At 41.7% G+C, this 19,901-nt stretch overlaps 1 protein-coding gene across 9 annotated transcripts in view; it reads right to left on the bottom strand.

Annotated features, from left to right (window-relative positions):
* Positions 1–19,901, bottom strand: part of LOC102212695 (protein tyrosine phosphatase receptor type M) — a 162,202-nt gene that overhangs the window by 19,283 nt on the left and 123,018 nt on the right. For 4 of the 9 annotated variants that reach the window (XM_005729068.1, XM_005729064.1, XM_005729067.1 and 1 more), the window contains 7 exons: positions 19,378–19,404; positions 17,476–17,487; positions 16,079–16,272; positions 14,564–14,572; positions 11,895–11,982; positions 10,944–11,020; positions 5,714–5,750 (listed from right to left, as the gene is read on the bottom strand). In XM_005729068.1, coding sequence (XP_005729125.1) covers positions 5,714–5,750; positions 10,944–11,020; positions 11,895–11,982; positions 14,564–14,572; positions 16,079–16,272; positions 17,476–17,487; positions 19,378–19,404 — 444 coding nt within the window. The remainder of the gene's footprint in view (positions 1–5,713; positions 5,751–10,943; positions 11,021–11,894; positions 11,983–14,563; positions 14,573–16,078; positions 16,273–17,475; positions 17,488–19,377; positions 19,405–19,901) is intronic. The other 5 variants (XM_013909826.1, XM_005729065.1, XM_013909825.1 and 2 more) reach the window with 3 other exon arrangements.

Below are 19,901 nucleotides of genomic sequence, written 5' to 3' on the forward strand. Positions count from 1 at the left end.
AGAGTTTAAAAACATCTATTTCTAAAAGCAGATAAATTTAATTAAAAAGACTTTTTAAAGAAATGAAAAAGAAAAACAAAAAATGATTCAAAACCAACCATCATTTCTGCAAACACATTTCCATCCTGTTTGTGCTTTTACAGTAAAAATACAAATAGCATCTCTCAACTAGACAGCTAGAGAGTTGGAACAAGGCTACTCCATAACTTCCATCTCTATTCCCCTACTTCCTGTGCTTTGCATGTGGTGGTATATCTCGATTTAACTGTAGGACTTCGGTTTCCGTCTCTACGATAACTACCCAACCTGATTGAGCCACCCACTCCGCTACCTCCCACACTTGTCCCTGAGGAAAGATGCACATTGCTGAGAAGTTTGGGAGAGGAAGAATGAGAAGCAGGACAGCTGGTGTGTAGGACTTCAGTAACACAATACTACTTGGCATTATATGATAAACCATCCAATGGGAGGCTCCTGCCAAGCTTAAGCCAACCAATTTATGCTTTGTTGTGAATGCAGAGATGGAGAATGGGTACAGATAGCTTCCTGGACTGTAACTTGATGACACCCATGAGGAAGTGAGTGTGCTTCTTGATAAGTAGATATACAAGAACAAAGGAATCGCTAACACAGTTGATTTGACAACTTTCACACAGAACGGGTGAACAGCTTCAAATGTTGAGGAAAGAATTTATTTTAGAGACTCATTGGTTTCTTAACCAATCTCCATTGAAAAATAGCATGCTTTTAAAATCCTAGATTTCTGCTGCTGTAAGCTGACATGTGCCACTGCAGTCAATGAGCCATAAAAGTGGAGCTTTTATATTATCGAGTTCGCAAAAACCTGTTTCAGTAAGTTAAAAAAATGTCTAGAAAGCACCTCTTTTCTTTAGCCATAGGCGGTGCTGGGCCACAGCATGCAGCCTGAATGTCTTTGCTGCACTTTTGACTGACTGATTCTCCAAGTATCTGTAACTCTACTGAAGCCACTGAACACAATTGTTTCATAAGCACTGTTTAATATTACTTTGCAAAGTCACTCAATGGTCTTTAGATTTGGTGACAGCCAAGTCTACTAGCAAAAATGTCGTATTTTAATTTGCATAAAAACATTCACTTACATTTTGTATCTGATGCTGACAGGACGCTGTCGTCCTGAAAGAAATCACTTCCATCAGTACAGTTTGTTTTCTATTTTAAGGGTGACAGGTTCAGGCTTTTCTTTTCTTTATTCTGTAGTATGATACTGAGCGCATTGCAAATTTTAACCAGAACCCCCGCATTACCTTAACCTTAATGTTCATGTTTGCTGTTGATGCTTGTGACAGTTATTTACATTAAATAGGAATCATGTTTTCTGGATTACGCGGGTGCCAGATAAGAAATAGCACATGCAGTTGGCTTGTGAGAAGAACATCAGCTTTGAGTTGTGAGGTGAATCAATTCATTGGCAACAAGTCGTCCTTTTTACACGAAGTTTCAGTGTGTTGGTTAGTGTTCTCTTAAAGTGGTGGCAGCTAAACTTTGAATATTTGAATGAGACCAGATATTTTCCTCTTGTTTCCAGTGTATATGCTATTCAGTACTGTGGAAAAGTCTTGAACCCCCCTCTCATTTCTTTATATTTTTCTAGGAAAATGGGAAAGATGTGCTGCAATGTATTGAAACGTGCATATATCCATGGAAATGCTGTATATAAAGCAATTCTAAAAAACTTTAAAGTGAATATTTTGGTATCTTATTATTCAACATCTTTTTTCTGTAGTCTTCAACAATAGTTCTCCAGGCTTCTGGAAGACACTTGAAGCTCTTCTTTGGATGCTGGCCTTTTGTTTGCCTTTTGTTAATAACACTGAGTTCAAGGGAGGTCAAAGACTGATGGTGTTCAATGGTATGTTTTCCTGCCAAGTTATAGGTGCATGTTTGGGATGCTGAATGAACCTGCATGTTGGATCAAGATCTCGTTACTTTTATGTGTTCACAGGTCCACCAATTTTAACAAGACCATCAACACCACTGGCTGAAACACAGCTCTAAATGATTACAGAGCCCACATCGTGTTTTACACACTCATTTTTTGTACCTGACCTCCTCCATCACTCCACAAGCTCTGCTGCTACTGATTTTCAGAGCTGCTATTGTGTAATTTGGGATACCTAAGCCATTCCTCATAGTTTCTCTTCTTGAAGAATGGCTTTTTCAAAAACTGCCCTTCGACTAAGACCATTTATGATGAGGACTCACAACAGCAGATAAATCAACTGAAGGGGCAGATGCATCTCTCAGATCCTGTGCCAGATCTTTGATGGATTTTTTCTTAAGAACATGACTTTCAGATGCTGGTCAATCAGTAGATAGTATTTTAGGCTTGCCATAAAAACACGATTTTATGGCTGTCAACTAAAGAAATGGGAACATTTTAACGTGGAAATTGTAAAAAATTGCCTAAAGTTACAATTTAAAATTGGTCCTTTGCCAACTTTTTTGTTATGCATAGACACAGAAGTGGTTCATCCCCTGAGTTAGGTCCTTTTTATGCTTGAATTATTCATAGGCCAGTGCTAAGATGCTTAACAAAAACATTTCTCTGAAAATTGTCGGGTACAAGAACTGGACTGAAATGAGTAAAAAAAAATGTATTCAGTGCCCAAAGAAAACCTTTGAAAGACCTTTAGAAACGCTTGGAGAACTATTTCTCACAAAACTAAAAACAAAACAGAGAAAGCCTGGCTTCTTCCAAAGAAACTATAAAGAGATCAGTGGTAACTTAAGACTTGCACAGCACTGTACTTAACCATTGCTAACCTCCTCTTGGCTTTTGTTCAAGAGAGCAAGTGTGGCAGTACTGTCAAATTTGAACAATCTTTTTAAAATACAGATTCAGGCAATCAAAATTAATTTCTGGTACCTTTAAGATAAAAAAATAAAGTCTCAAGAAAACAAACAAACAAACACTATTAAAAAAAAAAAAAATCACTTTCGACACAAACAAATAATCTTGATAGCTAACTGTACCGAGGGGGAAGCTTACATTCTCAAAGACTAGGCCACAGGATATTTTCAGAGAAATCAGTCTGAGAGCTCACTTGAAGAATACAAGCAGAGCGCACTGTTTGTAGTACAGAGTGTGTGGTGCCTAGTTGGTGAAGTTTGGAAGAGGCACTTCACAGAGGCAGAACACAAGTAGGAGCTTCACTTCCAGCTGTCAGAGAGCTAACGCTGCTGCAGCTGATGCTGTGTTTTGGGACTAGGCCTGCACCTCCTCAGAAGCAAAGAGTGTGACAGCTGTAGAATCCCCAAGCCAGGTACGGCAAAAAATTTCTGATCAACATGTTCACACAGACACTCACAGACAAACATGCAGGTGATGTTCCCCTCTTGCCCATTAATATTACATGTGGCAGGCTGTGGCATAATGTACACTCGCTTATCATTGATTTGCTCTCTCTCTCTTCCCATCTCCCAACCCCACACCTCCCCTGCTGGGCTTTGAGATGTTAACCTGTAAATAATAAAACTTTTGGGCTCCTGGTGACATTTGCTGCTTGTGAAGGAGGGGAAAGCGGAGAAGACCGGAGGGGGAAAGCTTGATGAAATTGAACCCTTTCCCATGTCATGAATATTTTCCACATCACCAAGAGGATGCAGGGGGTTATCGCAGCTGTTTGCATCCCCGGTGTCAGTGTAATTCAGTCTCCACTAGAAGGAAGCTCATGTCAGATCAGTATTTAAAGCGATCTGCAGGACATAATAATGGACAGAGGCGAGGCGTCAATATGGGAGGGCTGAGGTGCATGCACACATTCAATCTGCTAAGTAGGTGAGCTGCAGTTAGAGAATTACTGACAGACAGTTATTGTATTGCTGCAGAAAAAAAGAAGCTCTGGATGAGAGACTGACCTACATAATGAGGAGCAGAGCTTGGGTGATGAGGCTTTTATGGAGTGACAGCTGTTCTACCTGCCATTGTCACCTTGACAGAGCAAAGGGACTCGTCAATAAACCCCAAACTAATGAGTGTCATTGTAGTTTATAGCATTATAGAACGGGGACAACGTTATCCCACCTGTCTGCCATATTAAGCACACCGCAAACCACCTCCACAACCAATTTATGACAAAGATGTTTTAGCTTATCCAGCAGTATTGCGGGTCTCATTTTCCTGAGCTACTGCTGGTCCCAGTGGACTTGAGTGGAAGTGTCATTCACTGAAAAACTTTACTGGGGGAGAGAGGAAGACTACTCCCTCATTTTCAGCAAGTGTGCCAATGCCCAGGTGCTCTTTTCAGGTGCTACAGTATGCCGTTTGTCTGGCTGAGAGAGACAGGTCTGTGTCTGGCTTTCCTATCATCTCTGGCTGCTCTTTGCTTCAGTGTCAGCAGACTGAGGCTTCCTTCCTGTCAGTCTGCCGGAGCTGATGATGAATTATAAAAGGGCCTGGTCTCCCAGAGAATACAGATGTTTCCACACTCTCTCTCTCACACACACACACACACCTCCACGCTTTCGTACTGGATGGATCTACCCAGTGAAAAACCTTATGCTTGCGATACAGTCGATGGAAAATGAGGACTTATTATGCAAGCTCAATGAGAAAACTGGGGCTAATTAACTTGAATGGAAACACGTTTGGCTTCTCGAGCTTTCCATCTTAGAGAGGGCCTTGTTTGCAACATTTCTTTGACTGCTGATCTCCTCATGCATATTTTTTTAATGAAAATTGGAATGCTCTTAATGACTATAGGACAATTATAGAAGTCATAATAATCCAGATGAAACTCTTTCAGAGTTGAATTTGCCAGTTATACCGCCTTATTTTGGTGAACTCGAGGCGCACAGGAGAGAGTCGACACTTGACAGCTCAGTTTCGAGTGCTGGACTCAGCGGTCAGCGCGAGGCAGTTCAAACTAGGTGCCATTCATACAGACAAATGTGCAAACAGAGCGACCACTGCCTGATTAGTATGCTCTCTCTTTCTGAAGTAAGAGCAACCAGAGCGTTGTTTTAATTGAGACACTGAGGAAGAGAGGCAATGCACTAATAAACAGGTAATTATGCAACTCCCAGCTCCGCCAAAGCAGATTGTGAATCCATTAAAGCCTCTTCGCAAAAATAATAATAAAAAAAACCCTGCCTTTATCTTTTTTTTTTCCTCTCCTCCACTGTTTTTTTTTCTTAAGTGGTATGTAAAATCCCCATGCATGCTGCCCTGTTGTGTGGGAGTGAGGCTCGCGATGCAAAATTCATAACAATTAACCATCAATCAGACTTAACCTCTGGGGTCACGGTAAGTGCTCCTCACTCTGCGAATCTGCCGGCCAGATTAACACAGTGACAAAATGCGCCTGTACATGTCAGCTAATCCATTTATTTATTCAGCCTACTCCCAGACTGCCTGATTAATGGCTCCCACACCACCGACGGGATGGAAACAGACAGCGAGAAAGCGTGCCGCTACGCTTGCTCAGAGGCGCGTAGGTACGTGCGTTTGCGTGTGCACACCGAGAGGCACCAGACTCCCCGAGCACACACCTGACTGAGCATCAAAGAGTAGTTTGCAAGAGCGTATGTAAACAACGACGGGGATGTTCAGATAGATATTCGCAAACACCTGCACACATCCATCTGCCCAAACAAACAGACACCGTTAAATTCTCACCGCCCACACACACCAATCTAGTCTTGCAATTTTTAGAAAGTTTTTTATTCTTACCCTGAGTGGCGATGTAGTGATTTGGCCTGTGGTAGCCCTGCAAACAGAGAAAAAAAAAGGAGAGAATATAAGAATCACTTTATGTTCCATCTACTTCTGAAAGACCAGCGCAGAGAGGCTAAAAAAAGAAAAAAAGAAAAGAAAAGAAAAAAAGACACTGCTCTTGACATTTAGTTGGTTTTTTTGACCTTTGCATGCAAACTCAGTCTGTTCCTACAATGCGAACCATCACATTCATCACTGAACAGATTTGACCTGTATAGAAATCCCAGTTAACGCATTGTTTTTGTTTGTTTCAGATGCCCTGCGTTTATGCAGCCAAGATGAACTCTCGCTCCTACGCCGCTCCGCCGCAAGAGGAATTATTTGAGAGATTTGCGTGCTTGCTTTCAAGAAATACTCTGCATTGTAGTTCTGCCAGCTGTTTGCCACTGCACACCCTTTCAGCTCTTTGTTTCAACATCCAACTGCAAGATGCACGACTGAAAGCTCATGATGGATGCTGCTAGATACAAGATGCAAAAAACACTCTCCATCATACACTATATACGGCACACCTCTGGAGTAAGCAGCCAAAGTGTTGATAATCCCCAAGATACAACTAACAGCACTGATCTTCACAATAGGCCCCTAGTCTCACGGATTACTCTAATCCCTTCAAGTTTTATTTGTCCAATTCCTTGTCTTCTCTCCAGAGATATGAGGCAGGAAACAAAACATTAGGACTTAAAGGCTCTTCCCCGCCCCAGCCTCCCCTTGATTGTCTACCCCCCCCCACCACCACTTCCCATCCACCCCTGCTGCTCTGCTTATCTCACTCATATTCAATTTAACTTGGACTGTGATTAACGCTCCTCCAATGAAGGGAGAAAAGACACAAAGGATATTTTCCTCACTCACTCATCCACAGGGCTCCTCCAGCTATTCAGCTGTCCTCCATTTTTAATGACTTCTTTATCTCTGGACTGAGGAGGAGATTTGTTTGTGCTTTCATGTATGCTCTGTCAAGTAAAGTGGAGGCCCAATACTCTGTCGGATTAGCGAGGGAGAGACGGAAAGAAAGGAAGGGCCCTGACAGTGAGTGTCAGGTGAGTAACGCTTACTATAAATGGGCTCGTGGCTTTCTGTAAGCATGTTATACCAGGCACGCAAGAGCAAATCTTTAACACGAGAAGGTAAAGATGTAGAAATGTCAATATTGCTCTTATTAACTGGAAAAAGTACTTTTATTTTCCAGGGCTGCATAAGTTAGGAGCAGGAATTAAATGTGCCGCCTGTGTTTTGCTGCATTGCTAATTACAGTGATCATTAATTCTTTCCAGTAAGAAAAGCTGGCGAATGGAATGTCTAAAATATGCAGCATGAAGTGCTTTTGCCTGTGGGCATGAACTGGTATTTTCAATTTGAATATCATTAGATAGCCTACTTTTGCAAATCTGGAATACCTATCCCTATTACCTGGAAATTTTTGCTTTGCCAAATACATTTAGGAGAAAACAGAGTAAGTGATATTTTCACATTTTTCCCCTAGCACCCCCCCCTCAATCTAGAATATGTAACATCCTTATCCTACAAATTCTACAAATAAGTCATATTGCTAAAGGGGAAAAAAGCAAAGAAAATGCCCTGAGGCCCCTTATGCCAAGCAATCCCTAAGGCCTTTAAAATTGAATTATTATTATAATTATTAGGTTTTTATGATCATATTCTTAAATCTTTTTTGAAGACTCATACGAATACCTTCAAGTTAGAAAAAAAAAAAGTTATAAATACACCCAGCACCCCAAATAAAACATCTTTTGACTTTTATTTCATGATTATGTGTTTTCTCTTTTCTCCAAATTTCCCTTCTTCCTTCTTTACTGGATCCTTTTACCTGAAGCTGAGTCTGTTACAGGAAAAGGGAAATGTTGCGTTGAACTGTTGAAATCTTGGTCCCAAACCTGTGGGAAGAAGTTTCACTTCTGAGCCGTTTAAAGTGGCCACAGATGTACAGATCTGTGTGCCAAAACATACAGAGTGAGCACCTCGCAGTAAAAAAAATTGGTTAACCAAATTACCATAAGCAGTCGTCCCCTCTGCTTATTTTTGCCCCCAAGCCCCTTGCAGGATTAAGCCAGCAAGGATGGGTGGTTGGATGTTTAAGACACAAGGTTAAAGTTTGCTTCTTTTCTCCCATGTGCTGTTAGCTTTAGGATACAAGACCACTTGATGAGGGTTAGAGCCTGTTGACTTGCTTAAATACTGTAAAAGCTAGCTCATCCCGTTTTATGGCTCAAGTCATTATGGATTCAGAAAAGTTTGGAAAATCAAACTACTGTATGCTGATGGTGATAGTCTTGCAGACGGGGAGTAGGTACTGTTTCAGTAACGAGTCTGCAGCTTTGCTAAATATCATTTTGTGGTTACACTGATAAAATTGTAATGTGAATCAGATGATGTTTTCTGCCGAGGCAAATTAGCAGTCAGTGAACATGAACACATTTTAGGAGAGAGGAGCTTTGTGAACAACTGAGTGATTTCTGCACAAGCCTGCAAATTCACCGAACCACTGCATCACCCCAATATCCAGTTAAGAGACCCAGCAAAAACCCATATGTACACACATGACTCTACAGCAAACAGGCTATTACACTACGTTTCCTCTGCCTTCCAAAGGTTTATGAAAATACTCAATCAGCTGGAGAGAAAGGAAACATACCAGAATGGCTCGGAATAATCGGCAGTGTTATAGAGTACAATAACAAACACTGTGGGAAATGTTCTACACATAAGAGTTTATTAGGCAGGACAAGCTTTTAGATGGGTTAAAAAGCTTTCTGAAGAGCAAAAACATCATTACCCATCTGCCTGCATTTCTACTAAGTACTTTTCCAATGAAGCTGGCAGAGCGATGGAAATCCGTTTCAATCAGGGCTCTCTTTAATATGCGTATATTCTTATCTTATAATGGGACCCTCTCTATTGCGAGCGTCTTCTCCGCAGCGCCACTTTTTGCAGCATAATGGGCCATAAACTGAATGGTGGGAAAGGTAAATAATTTAAGCCCCCTGCATTTGCTGTGGCACACCTTGCATTATGAATTTATGTTTGAAGGCGTAACAAGAGATTACAAATTACCACATTAGAGGGGTGGGGGAAGAGAAGATGGGAGACCGAGGGAGGGTTCTCTCCTGAGCGAAAAAACCACTTAGGGAGTCAGGTACATCACCAGCCCATTACACATGGAGTGGAAGCATCTGCCTAAGGAGACCAGTGAGCTGCAGTGATTGGTCACATCCTGCTACTAACACTGCTATTAAGAGCAAATCAGGTCAGATCAGGAGCTTCTATACTGTGTGAGCTAAGTGAGTTAGGACTGTTTAAAACCTGAGCCATGTCTGACGCCACTTTATAATAACTTTTACTTACTGTAACAGCATGCCAAGTCATTCCAGTGCATGTAGAAGCTGTTTTGCAAGGACTTCCCTGAGGTAAGAAGTGTAACCGAACCTCTGCAGATACTGCTGTGTCTACTTTAATTTAGGGCGTCCTTGAGAGTTTTTCAGCATCTAAGAGTAACGAAATCAGCAGCTGCCTTATGCAGATATCAAGCAGAGAGATCAAATACAATCTGTGAAGATTTTCCTCGCTAGAATAACAACCACGGCAGTCGTTTCAAAAGTTTAACTAATTTTAAATTTCCTAACCACCAGGTCCTAAAATTATGTTCACGACTGTTCTCTGGAATAAGTAAATATAACACTACAGGGACTTTCCTGTCTTGCTACAAATGTCTTATGAAGTAGACAAGCGTGGATAGGTAGACATATAAATCATCAAACTTTAATATCAGAAACGACATTTCAGTAAGGCTCACTAGACTCAAAAGACGAATGTTATTTGAATTATATTTTACATTATAGCTCTCATTTGGGACCTACTGCACTTTCAGCCGGATGCAAAGAGAACAGCAGCAAAATCCCTCTTTTCAGAAGAGTGCAGGCATAATATTAACTCAGATCTAGGGTGCAGGCAGGTTGCAAAGTAGCTTGTAGATATGAAACAGTTGCAGGCAGGCTAAGGCCCCATTCGCACTAGAGGAAAAAACAGGGTGGCAAACTCCATGCACAAGAAAACTTGGTGATTGGTAAAGGTTTTTTGTTTTTTTTTCTTCTTTCTTTTTTGCTGTCTGGGACTGATTGCAAATAGTTGAGGTAACTAATTTCCATCGCAAGGCACACAGCTGCACATGATTGCAATAATTTTGGTCAAACCATGGTTTTCAATCACCATTTTCCCTTGTGTGACTGTAGGTGAAAGCAACGTAACTAGTGCAGCCTAGAGACCATCTACCACATATAGAGAGGGTCATCAGCTGATCTGTTGCAGCTAATGCTATGCTGGAACCTCTCAGTTTAGTTTACAGAGGGTGTTATCAACAAGTCGAGACCAAGCCTACACCCAGCATCAACCAGACCCAGGCAGATATGCAAGTCACTGCATCAAACCCACCTCATAGCAGATAAATGGTTGTGAGTGGACCTACAAAGGCAAGGCCAGGCAAAAAATATGTTTCTGTGGGAACCAGGCCAGGCACATTCTGCCACAGCAAATAAATAATGAGCTATCAGATCCGCCTGGTTTGTAGGCTGTGCGGGTCAGAAAAACTCACACGAATTATTTATTGTAGTAAATTGAGTTACATACAGCAACCCGTTTGATTGTTAATCTTGAACATTGTTTCCAGTGTTACAAAAGCAACAGAACAGTTTTCGAAGCTTTGCTAACAACTTTAACTTTTTTTGTCTGTATATGTGCTTTGTTTCTATTTGAAATTCTGTGTATTATTTCAGCTTTATTCACTATAACTTTACTAAGTAATCATCTATGAAACCTCACTCCCTCTCTCTTTTTTTTGGTTCTCAACTATAATGTTGTTCAAAGCAAAGTCCAAAACTATAACCTCAGTTTCCCCTCTGTGCGGGTTTGCCTTTTCTCTCTCCCAGTGCTGTCAGCCTCTGATCTTCATTTCTCTTAATATATCCAATGAACAGAGTGATACAGCAGCCCTCTAAAGTCAAATAAAAGCAGTGTGTTTGTGTGTGTGCTTGTAGCTGTGATGGACAGGCGGCTGGGCTGCACTGTCCCTCAGGCCCCCTGTGACGGCGGCACCAGCACGCCCTCTCTCCCCCCAAGAGGAAGCGGACTGACCTTTGCGTTGGTGGCGCTGGCTGGTGTGTGTACTTACATCAACGTAATTTGCATTAATGTAATCGGAGCTCTGTTCCCCCTCCAGGGCCTGCAGCCTGACACGGGAGTGATCATCTGGAAGAGAGGCAGAGAGGAAGAAACCAGTGTTGAATTAATCATATTAACGAGGGCATCGGGAGAAGAAAAGGGGGAGAGGGACAGAGAGACAGACAGTAAAAAGGAATAGAGAGAAATTATAAGAGGAGGAGAGGGGGTGATAGAGCAATAAAAGCATGGTTAGACTGGCATCATACAGAGGCAAAAATGAAATTGGTGCTGTAAAAATGCAACATGTCTCATAGACAGCGTTTACGTGACAGTCTTCATTAAAACCGCCACCACCCTATTGTCAGGTAAAAATCACAAAATCATAGTCTAAACCATTTTTTCTTAAGTCACTGACCTTAAAACTTGCTACTTTAGTAAAATTTAGTAGCAACAAAATAATACACGTGCAGCATAATAATCTTTTTAAATGTGGGGAACAATTGATGGCAAGAGAACCGCAGAGCCTTAACTTTTGATTTCAAATGACATTTTCGTAACTGTGGATAGCTGACGTCATTTTTGTTCCAAAGTTGTGCAATGCCCCTTTAACTGATGTGAGTCAGAAGAAGTAGATCTTCAAAGGTTTTCCATGGCATCAGTTATTAAAGAGGGTTAAACTGAACTCGTATAGCGATTAATTGCAAAAGCAACATTTCTTTTTCCAAACACTGTATAAGCTTTGTGTGCCATATCCTGCATAGGCTTATATCTCATAACAGTAAAGACGGTAAAGGAAGATGAATATAAAAGTAGATTGGAAAGGTCAAGGCTGCTCTCGTTGGCTGATAATAAAACTCGGTTTGAGCAGCTTATAGTCATCCAGTCACAAGCCTGGCCAATAAATCAGGCAGAAGAATGAGAACAAAAATTCATGAGCGTTGAGGAGGTGCTTTGTACACACATGCAATAATATTCCCATATCGGTTCTTCATGCGGTTCTCATCCTTCTTGGCAGAATCCCATGGCGCAGACTGTCCTTCAAAAAAGCTCTGAAAGGAGAGAAAACAGGACAGAGAGGGGGGGATGAAACATTGTGTCATGTGTGAACACTCCAAATGATAACCAGGCTAAAGAATACATTCTTTCTCTTTCAGCTCTACAAAACCGGAGGAAGTGAGCGCTGGCAACAGACACAGAAAGAGATAGATTCCCAGTGTTATTAGGCAGGAAACACAGGGAGGATGGTGGATCCCGGGGAGTTGTGTCAAACAGCGAGTGCCATTAGGGCAGATGCAGCGGGTGTCACACTCAAACCTCTCCCCCTGTGCCGCTCTGCTGGGCGGAGCAACCGCGGCGGCTGTCTGTCTCCCTCATCTGAAGGACTCAATCAGCTCGTCGCAGGGAAAAATAAAGCCAGCTCATCGTCTACACATCAAAACTGCTCCGCTCAGATTACCCTCATGAAATATTTATCATCTCTCACTGGGGAGATTTCCATTCTGATGGCACACCAGGCACAATTAAGCCAAATTATGAAAATACATCTACACTGCCAGTCCACCGCTGTTCAGCAAGGGCGGGCAGGGCCGGCTCAGAGCGGACTAGCCTGCAGAAAATCATGGTTTTCTGTCTTTTTGAAAGTAAGCTAATGCACATTTGAAAAGTCAGGTAATACATTACGGGGCAGACCATCTGCAAATAAAGATTCAGGAACGTTTAACGGAGGTTAAAGAGACTGTTTGAGAGTTCCTTTTAGTGAGGAGTAGGAGGCATCGTCTTCAATCATCACTGCTCTAAGACTTGATGGCTCGATTCATCTCAGTGCTGTGGCAGGCAGCAGGCAGTTTGTCTAGCATATAAAGGCCTTTCAGAGACCACACAAGGACATATTCCTGTATGAAGTCCTAAGGATTAGTGATTTCACTGAGAAACAGCTTTAATATGCTAAAAATATGTTCCATCCTTCCACTGAAGATGGAAGCATGTCCCCAAGATGGATTATAAAGGCCTCCTCCAGTGGCAGTATTTCTTGAGGAAACGCACAGGCCAATGTCGTGCTGTCGGTGTGAAGGATACAAGTCTAATATCAAGCCTGTAAGGACAAATCATCCTCAAGCACAAAGGCGTTACCTGGCAACTTTAAAATAGCTCTCTCTTAATCTGAGTGACCCCGCTACAGTCATATTCCTCCAGCCATTATGATCATGAATTCTCATGGGGGTAAAATAATGAATGTCCCAAGAGGTAGAGATTACACGAAGGCTTTCAATTTAAAGGTTAAATGCACATAGAGGGAATAAATGGCTATTCGCCCGACGCGTATCGAAAAACAACTGAAGGCTCCACCTGTAAAAAGTATTTAGTAGCAAAAGGTATGTGATGAATTGTACTTTACTGCAGCTTGTCTGCAGGTAGTTTTTCACCTTCCTCAATTATTCCCACTGGCAGAAATCCAACTTAGTATGTTTTTAATTACAGGCTACCTGCTGCACTCCAGTCCCTGCACAGTTATTCCGCTATGCTGTTTCTTTGTCTGGAACTACTTAACCGTACGTGAAAAGCAGAGTAATTTCTGTGGATAGGGATAAAACATTTGACACAAAGTACACACCATGGTGAAGTAAAAAAACAAAAAAACAAACAAATCAGAAACAAAAAAACCCAAAAGAAAACATGGATGGTCGAACAGAAGCAGGAACGTTTAGTGAGTTGCTTCTGTATTAATTAATCTTTTACTATGTGAGGAGAGGAGGCTCATTCAGACTGACTAGTGTTCATTTGTGGTTGGAGCTTAAAGATTTTTTTTTTCAGGATTCTCACAGTAGGCTAGATACAACACATTTCTGTTGACATGAAACAGGCCGAACACAAGTGAAACAGTGATGACATGGCAGCATTAATGACGCTGAAACTTGTTTCTGCTTCCTGTTTGCACGGTGAAAATGTGCACCCAGGTGCAGGAGGCTGGACATGCAAAATGCTTTGTTAGGTCTGTAACACACACGGCCTTATAAAGCTTTTGCAAAGTATACAACATGGCTTTTGCAAAGTTTAAAGTGTTTATCGTGTCCCTTCTAATGGTAACATTCAATTTCCAGTCAATAAATCCACAAGGTAGCCCGAGCTTAGAATTAAATTTGGTACTTTGTTGGACTGGGTATATCATTGATCAGTCCACTTTAATTATACATTGGTATTCCATTTATCTTTCAAACTATTGCACTTTTACTATAAAAATTATGCTCTTAATAACTGATAGGGTATTAAGTATGCTTTTGAAAAGCTTTATAAACATCAGAATCAAGCTGCGGAGGATTTGTGGTGCTAACAATGTCTGACTACGGGAAGAAAAAGCATTTCACAGTGACGCTAAAGAAAAAAGTAAACAGAAAAATGTCACTGCTCTACATATTTCACCAACTGAACACTGTCAGATAATTTGATAATACTGCATAACATCTGTTGGTAAATGCCCTTTTCAAACTAAATCCAAAAAAAAAGTGATATTTTAATCCCACAGGGTCTTAAAAATAGCCAGCAACCATTACTGATCCTGTCAGGTTTGTGATATAAATCTACAAGTCTAAAATAAATAAATAAATAAACTCACAAAAAAAGTATTTTTCTTACCTCATTTATCTGATCCAAAGTTAACGTACAGAATAACAAGAAGCATGGGTCAGAGAGAGATATAGTACAGTGTAAGTCAACAGGTTTAGAGGTGCACTAAGCTCCAATCTCATCATGAAAAATAAACGGTTATTAAAATAAATAAATAAAAGGGCATTAACCTTAAGACAGATTGAGATAGAGATATATATATTTATAAGACAGCAGTGGAACAAAACATACAAATGAATCGCTCTAGCCATGTGAGAATGAGCTCCCTTGCACACTTTAAGCACCCCACAGGACTTTTTGCAACAGCCTGTGGACAATAAGGTGACAGCAGGGTAAGCAGCCAGTTGTTCCATATTACGTCTCTGTTGATCGACTGCTATTAATCCATGCAATGTTGGCCACGTGGACCCCAAACTCCCTTTATCCATAACGGATTAGACCCAGAAGGCAGCCCAAAGCACTCCAAACCCCTCAATGATCGGATGCTGAAGGTAGCAATGGGAGACGACGTTATTTCATTCCACAATCATGAATGGGATGTGGGGAGTTAATTACCAATAAATCTGACACATAGCTGATGGAGAGAAGGTGGGAGATAAAGAGAAGAGGAAGGAAATCAAGGAAGAAACACAGGAGGTATAGATAAGAAAGTAAGAGAAAGAAGTAAGCTGAGAACGTTAACAAATGTGAGGGTCGTTAAGAGAGAAATGTGACAAGAGGCCGAACTGATACGGATAATATATTGAAACTGAAGGATTTAGCTCGAAGCCAGTCTGTTACAACATGGCGTCGGGGCGAGTTGAGGATGACTGGTGTGGTGCTGAGGGACAGCAAGGAGGGCTGGAGTGCCGCCAAACCCTGCCAGACTAATGCGAGGAAATGAGAGTGATGCCCTTATGGGGCGAAAATCTTTTGTTTGGTGTCAGTAAGAAGCGCAGTGACAGATTACTGATGCTGTTGCGCGACAAGCAGTAGGCTACCAGTACTATGCAACAGCATAATCCGACCCGTTTCAGGTGAAGGAGGGGACGCGGTCTAAGGCAGTTTGTGCATTTCGCATTGGTCTACAGCTGAGTCTCCAAGGAGAATTGGGACACAGCTTTTGACCAAAAAACCCCCCCCCAAAAAAACAAAAAAAAAACCAACCCACCACACTCATGCACACAAAATGCACAATCGCTGCAAACAACAAGGAACAGATGAACAACAAAACGAATCACACCGTAAACACACTGAGACAGGGTACATTAACAATTTATCATAAAAGTGCATCTGGGGAGAAACAAAACAGTTCTGCTGTGCGGTGCAAAACAGAGAGAGAGGCAGGCAGAAAAAAAGAGGGGAGAGAGAGAGAGACAGCGAAAGAGACATGGGGCTGTGCACCATAACACAGATGAGGCCTCGTATTAGACTGATAAAAATTTCCATTCAAGAACCTCAGTGGAGATGTTACAAGTCTATCACCAGGCTTTATTTGGGTTTGCAACCTTAATGGTGGGAGGTGACAGCTGGGCTGCTTCCTACCTCGTACTCCTCCTTAAAGCCGTAGCCCTCTGCGCACTTCATCTGAGTGATGTGCTGGAGGAGGTCCGCCACGCGGATCGCCGGGTGCAGCTGACCCGTCTGATACGGCACGTCGACGGGCTCCCGTTTCCTCAAGGAGTGAGTGTGCGACTGGACCAAGCTGCTTGTGTCGCTGCCCATGTTCTGACTCTCATCTGTGGGACACAAAGAGACAGAGAGGCCGGAGCGGGTCAGCAAGAGGAAATAGGAGCTAAAGTCACATCACAGGTCATCAATTTATCGCTGTAAGATACATACGGGTGACATAATGCTCGAAGCAGTAAATGAAAGTGGTTTCCTTTGAAGTTGTTTTACATATAAAGTTGATTTATCTAGCTTTAATGTTAGGTGTTCATATCTGACTTACAACTGTTCTCCTTAACAGATGGCACATTAGCTCATTTACTGGTTAGCATTATGTCACCACCCTCCAGATTGACCAACAACTCGACTAGTAATCTGTTTGTTATGGATGGTCACAACAACACAACATCATTGAGTAATAGAATGAGTCATGTGGTGGGAAGGTTTAGGTCCATCTGTCTCAGTGTGGCTGGAAAATACTGCACTGTACAGGAGTCCATCGGCATTTAAAAACAAGATCCTCTAAGTGAAACCCTCATGCTACAAGCTTTTAACATTGTTACCAGCAGTGGCTCTCAACTGTGAGAAACATTATACATTAATCATAAAAATCCCCATCAATGTGTTGTAAAAAAAACTTTTCCTTTTTTTTTCCCTTTTTTTTTTTTTTTAACTGGCAGTACAACATGCTGGTTTGGGCTGAAGCTCATATTGAGAGTCAGACTCCATTTCCAGCTCTTTTATACTGTAATCCAGTCAGTGGCAGACATGAGGCACAGATGCTGTGGGGAGCCAGCGGATGATGGAGGGTGTCCAAAAACATGGAGGAGGAGGATGTGAGGGGGTGCGGTGGGCCACAGTGAGCATGTTGCAGCAGGCACCTTCAGAAGCATCACACAGACACAGCGTGGATTCAACCCCTGCCACCCATACTTCCCCGAAAAATGAACAAAATAAGATAAAATAAAAACCAAACCTCAAATAAATAGAAAAAAAAACAAACAAAAAACACAGAGAACCCAAGAGGGAAGCGGAGATGGGAGGAGAATGCATGTGGTGATGCTGCCATGGGGCACTGTGTTTGCTTTGACCATGCTAAGCTAATGGTGGCTTGGTGGCACGGTACGGAAGGGTGGGTGAGATGCTAACATGTCCACTTGTCATGCAATAAATGTCGTAATGCCCGTGTCAGAAGCAGCCTCTCACTGTCGGCATGCTGTCTGAGTAAACACCGTCTCCTTCCCCCAACCCAGGGCCCACTTGGGAAAACTTACCATTAATGGGCACTTTTTAGATAGCAGATACATAAGAGGTTACGTATGTAAAGAGAAAGAGAGGAGAAGAAACAGGAGAGAGGGGATAAGCAACAATCCAGCATGAGAACCTGTTACAGTAGTGTTTGAGCTACTCTACAGGGCAAGATCACATGCCTTCTCAGTTCAAACTGCCTTGGTATAAAAGCCTAGTCAAGGGGGATGTTGAGTGGATGGATGGGGCAATTTCAACAGTGCAAGACAAAAAAATAAAAAAATAAAAAAATAAAAACAAAACAAGGAAGTCATGGATTCAAAAGGGAAAAAAAAATAATGATAGTCTTTGGGGAAAAAAAAGAAGCTGCAATTGTTTCAGATCGCCGACTTGCATACACTAATGAAGCTAATTATTTTTTTAAACGTTCTGACATTTTGAATTCCTCTCTCTAATTGCTATAATTTTATTTCCATTTGTGCTCGGGGGGTAACACCTGTATTTGTGCCATTTTCATTCTCTCTTTTTTTTTTTTAAACTAGTGCGCGATGAAATCAGAAATGCAACCGATACTCTGTGATCTAATCAGTTTTGATCATTAACCTCGAATGATGAGACAATGCCGTGACTGAATGTGTCACAAACCGAAAGCATGTAACCTTTTCTGGCTGCTGTAATTTTATGTTAATCGTTTCACGCTTCATTAAATGCGGAACTAACATAAGCAGCTGTCACAAGAGCGGTGATGAAAGACACTGCTTTAAGTTGCACTAATGTGAAAAGGAAAAAAACACAACAACAACTGTTAAAGTTGCCTACTTAAAAATGCAGCAGTGGTGCTTGTGGTGAAGCTGGAGTCGAGCTGCTTATTGCATCTTTCTTTTTGTCCTTGAGTATTAAATTATTACACTCCTAGTGCCCCACTTAGTAGCTACTTTGCGGGCTTCGCTGGTAGAAAATGCATCTGCTCGTGTAAGATGCCGCACTTTGGGCTGTTGTGCATCTTCAACAAAGGCCAGTAATAATTAACAGGAGAACAAAATGCTTTTTTATAATTCTATTTTATCACTGAACAAGACGAATAAACACTGGAAAAAACAAAACAAAACAAAAACAAGTAGGTCAATAGCAGTTAGCCAAAGGCAGAGGGAGCGACATTAAAAAGAATAATAGAAAAGGTTGTCGTTTCAGAGGGGAGGGGAGGAAGGGAGTTTAATGCATAGTGAGGAGAGAGGGGAGGGGAGGGGAGGGCAGCACAGCTAATGCTAGACTTTAAATGTTCAGACTCAACGCATCCTGCTTTTGGAAGTTCTGGCTAAAGGTGGAGAGGGTTGTGGGGGCTAAGTGAGAGCGTTTTTGGGCCTCCCTCTCACACAGTTTTTGCCTGTTGTGTCTCAGTGCAGCTGCTACGGCTCCAGCATGCTGTCGCCTCAGTTGCCGGGGCAAACTGCCCCCCGCCCCCGTTGCCCCTCTTAGACACTCCCCCACATCCAGTCCACATGTCTGTCCATGCATATGAGAGGTCAAACACGTATGTGACATCACACGCACGACACGCAATGCGGATGGGATGGAGTGAAACCAGCCTCAGCCCAGGAGAGCCCCCTCGTTGGACAGGAAGGGAGAGGAGGGGGGAAGAAGTTAGGGAAGGGTGGAGGAATAGGAGACGAGGAGGAGGAGGAGGAGACGGGGAAGCAGCAGGCAGGTATGGAAGTGAGGAAGCCATCTTTAGTAAAAGAGCCATCCAAAAGAAAAGAATGAAACAAAAAAATAATACATAAAATAAATAAAAAATTGTGCTTTTCTTTGGCCTCACAGTTAGGTGTTCAAACAGCATTCTTACAAATGTAATGCACGGTCATTTTCTTTAGCATAGAGATAAGAATAAATACTCAACAGCAATGGCAAAAGGAAAAATTGTGTCTCACCTAAGATAGCAGTTGGCACAAAGGGATCTGCTCAAACCCCCAAACAATCGCAGAAGTTGGAGGAGGAAAAAGAGTTGCAGTAAATTAAAGATAACGCACAAAAATAACATGAACAGAAATTAATGGACAGCTTTTTGGTTTCTTGCCAAGCAGCATAACAAGAAACCGATCATATTTTAAATTCAAGCTAATTATACAGTAACTTTAGTTGATTATAAATCTAGCTGCCCTTTACCCCATTTAATCAATGGGCTGTGATCTGATTACATAAGACACTCAATTATGGATATTATTTGGGATAAACTGAAGTCATAATTAAACTGCTAAAATCCATCTTGGCAAAGTGATATAAAACATAACCAGAAATGTAGCAGAGTGTAAAGCCATCTAAAGTTAATCTAGCTGCTTTCTCATTTGTAAAATCGTTTTCTAATTTTTAAAGCAACTCTATTAGGTAAATTCATACCACACATTACAGAAATAGGCTGTAATTTACATAAAAAAAGAGCCCATAAAACTTCATC

This window comes from Pundamilia nyererei, unplaced genomic scaffold (genome assembly GCF_000239375.1).
Source record: "Pundamilia nyererei isolate P.nyererei 1_Seehausen unplaced genomic scaffold, PunNye1.0 scaffold00031, whole genome shotgun sequence".
Taxonomy (NCBI): Eukaryota; Metazoa; Chordata; class Actinopteri; order Cichliformes; family Cichlidae; genus Pundamilia; species Pundamilia nyererei.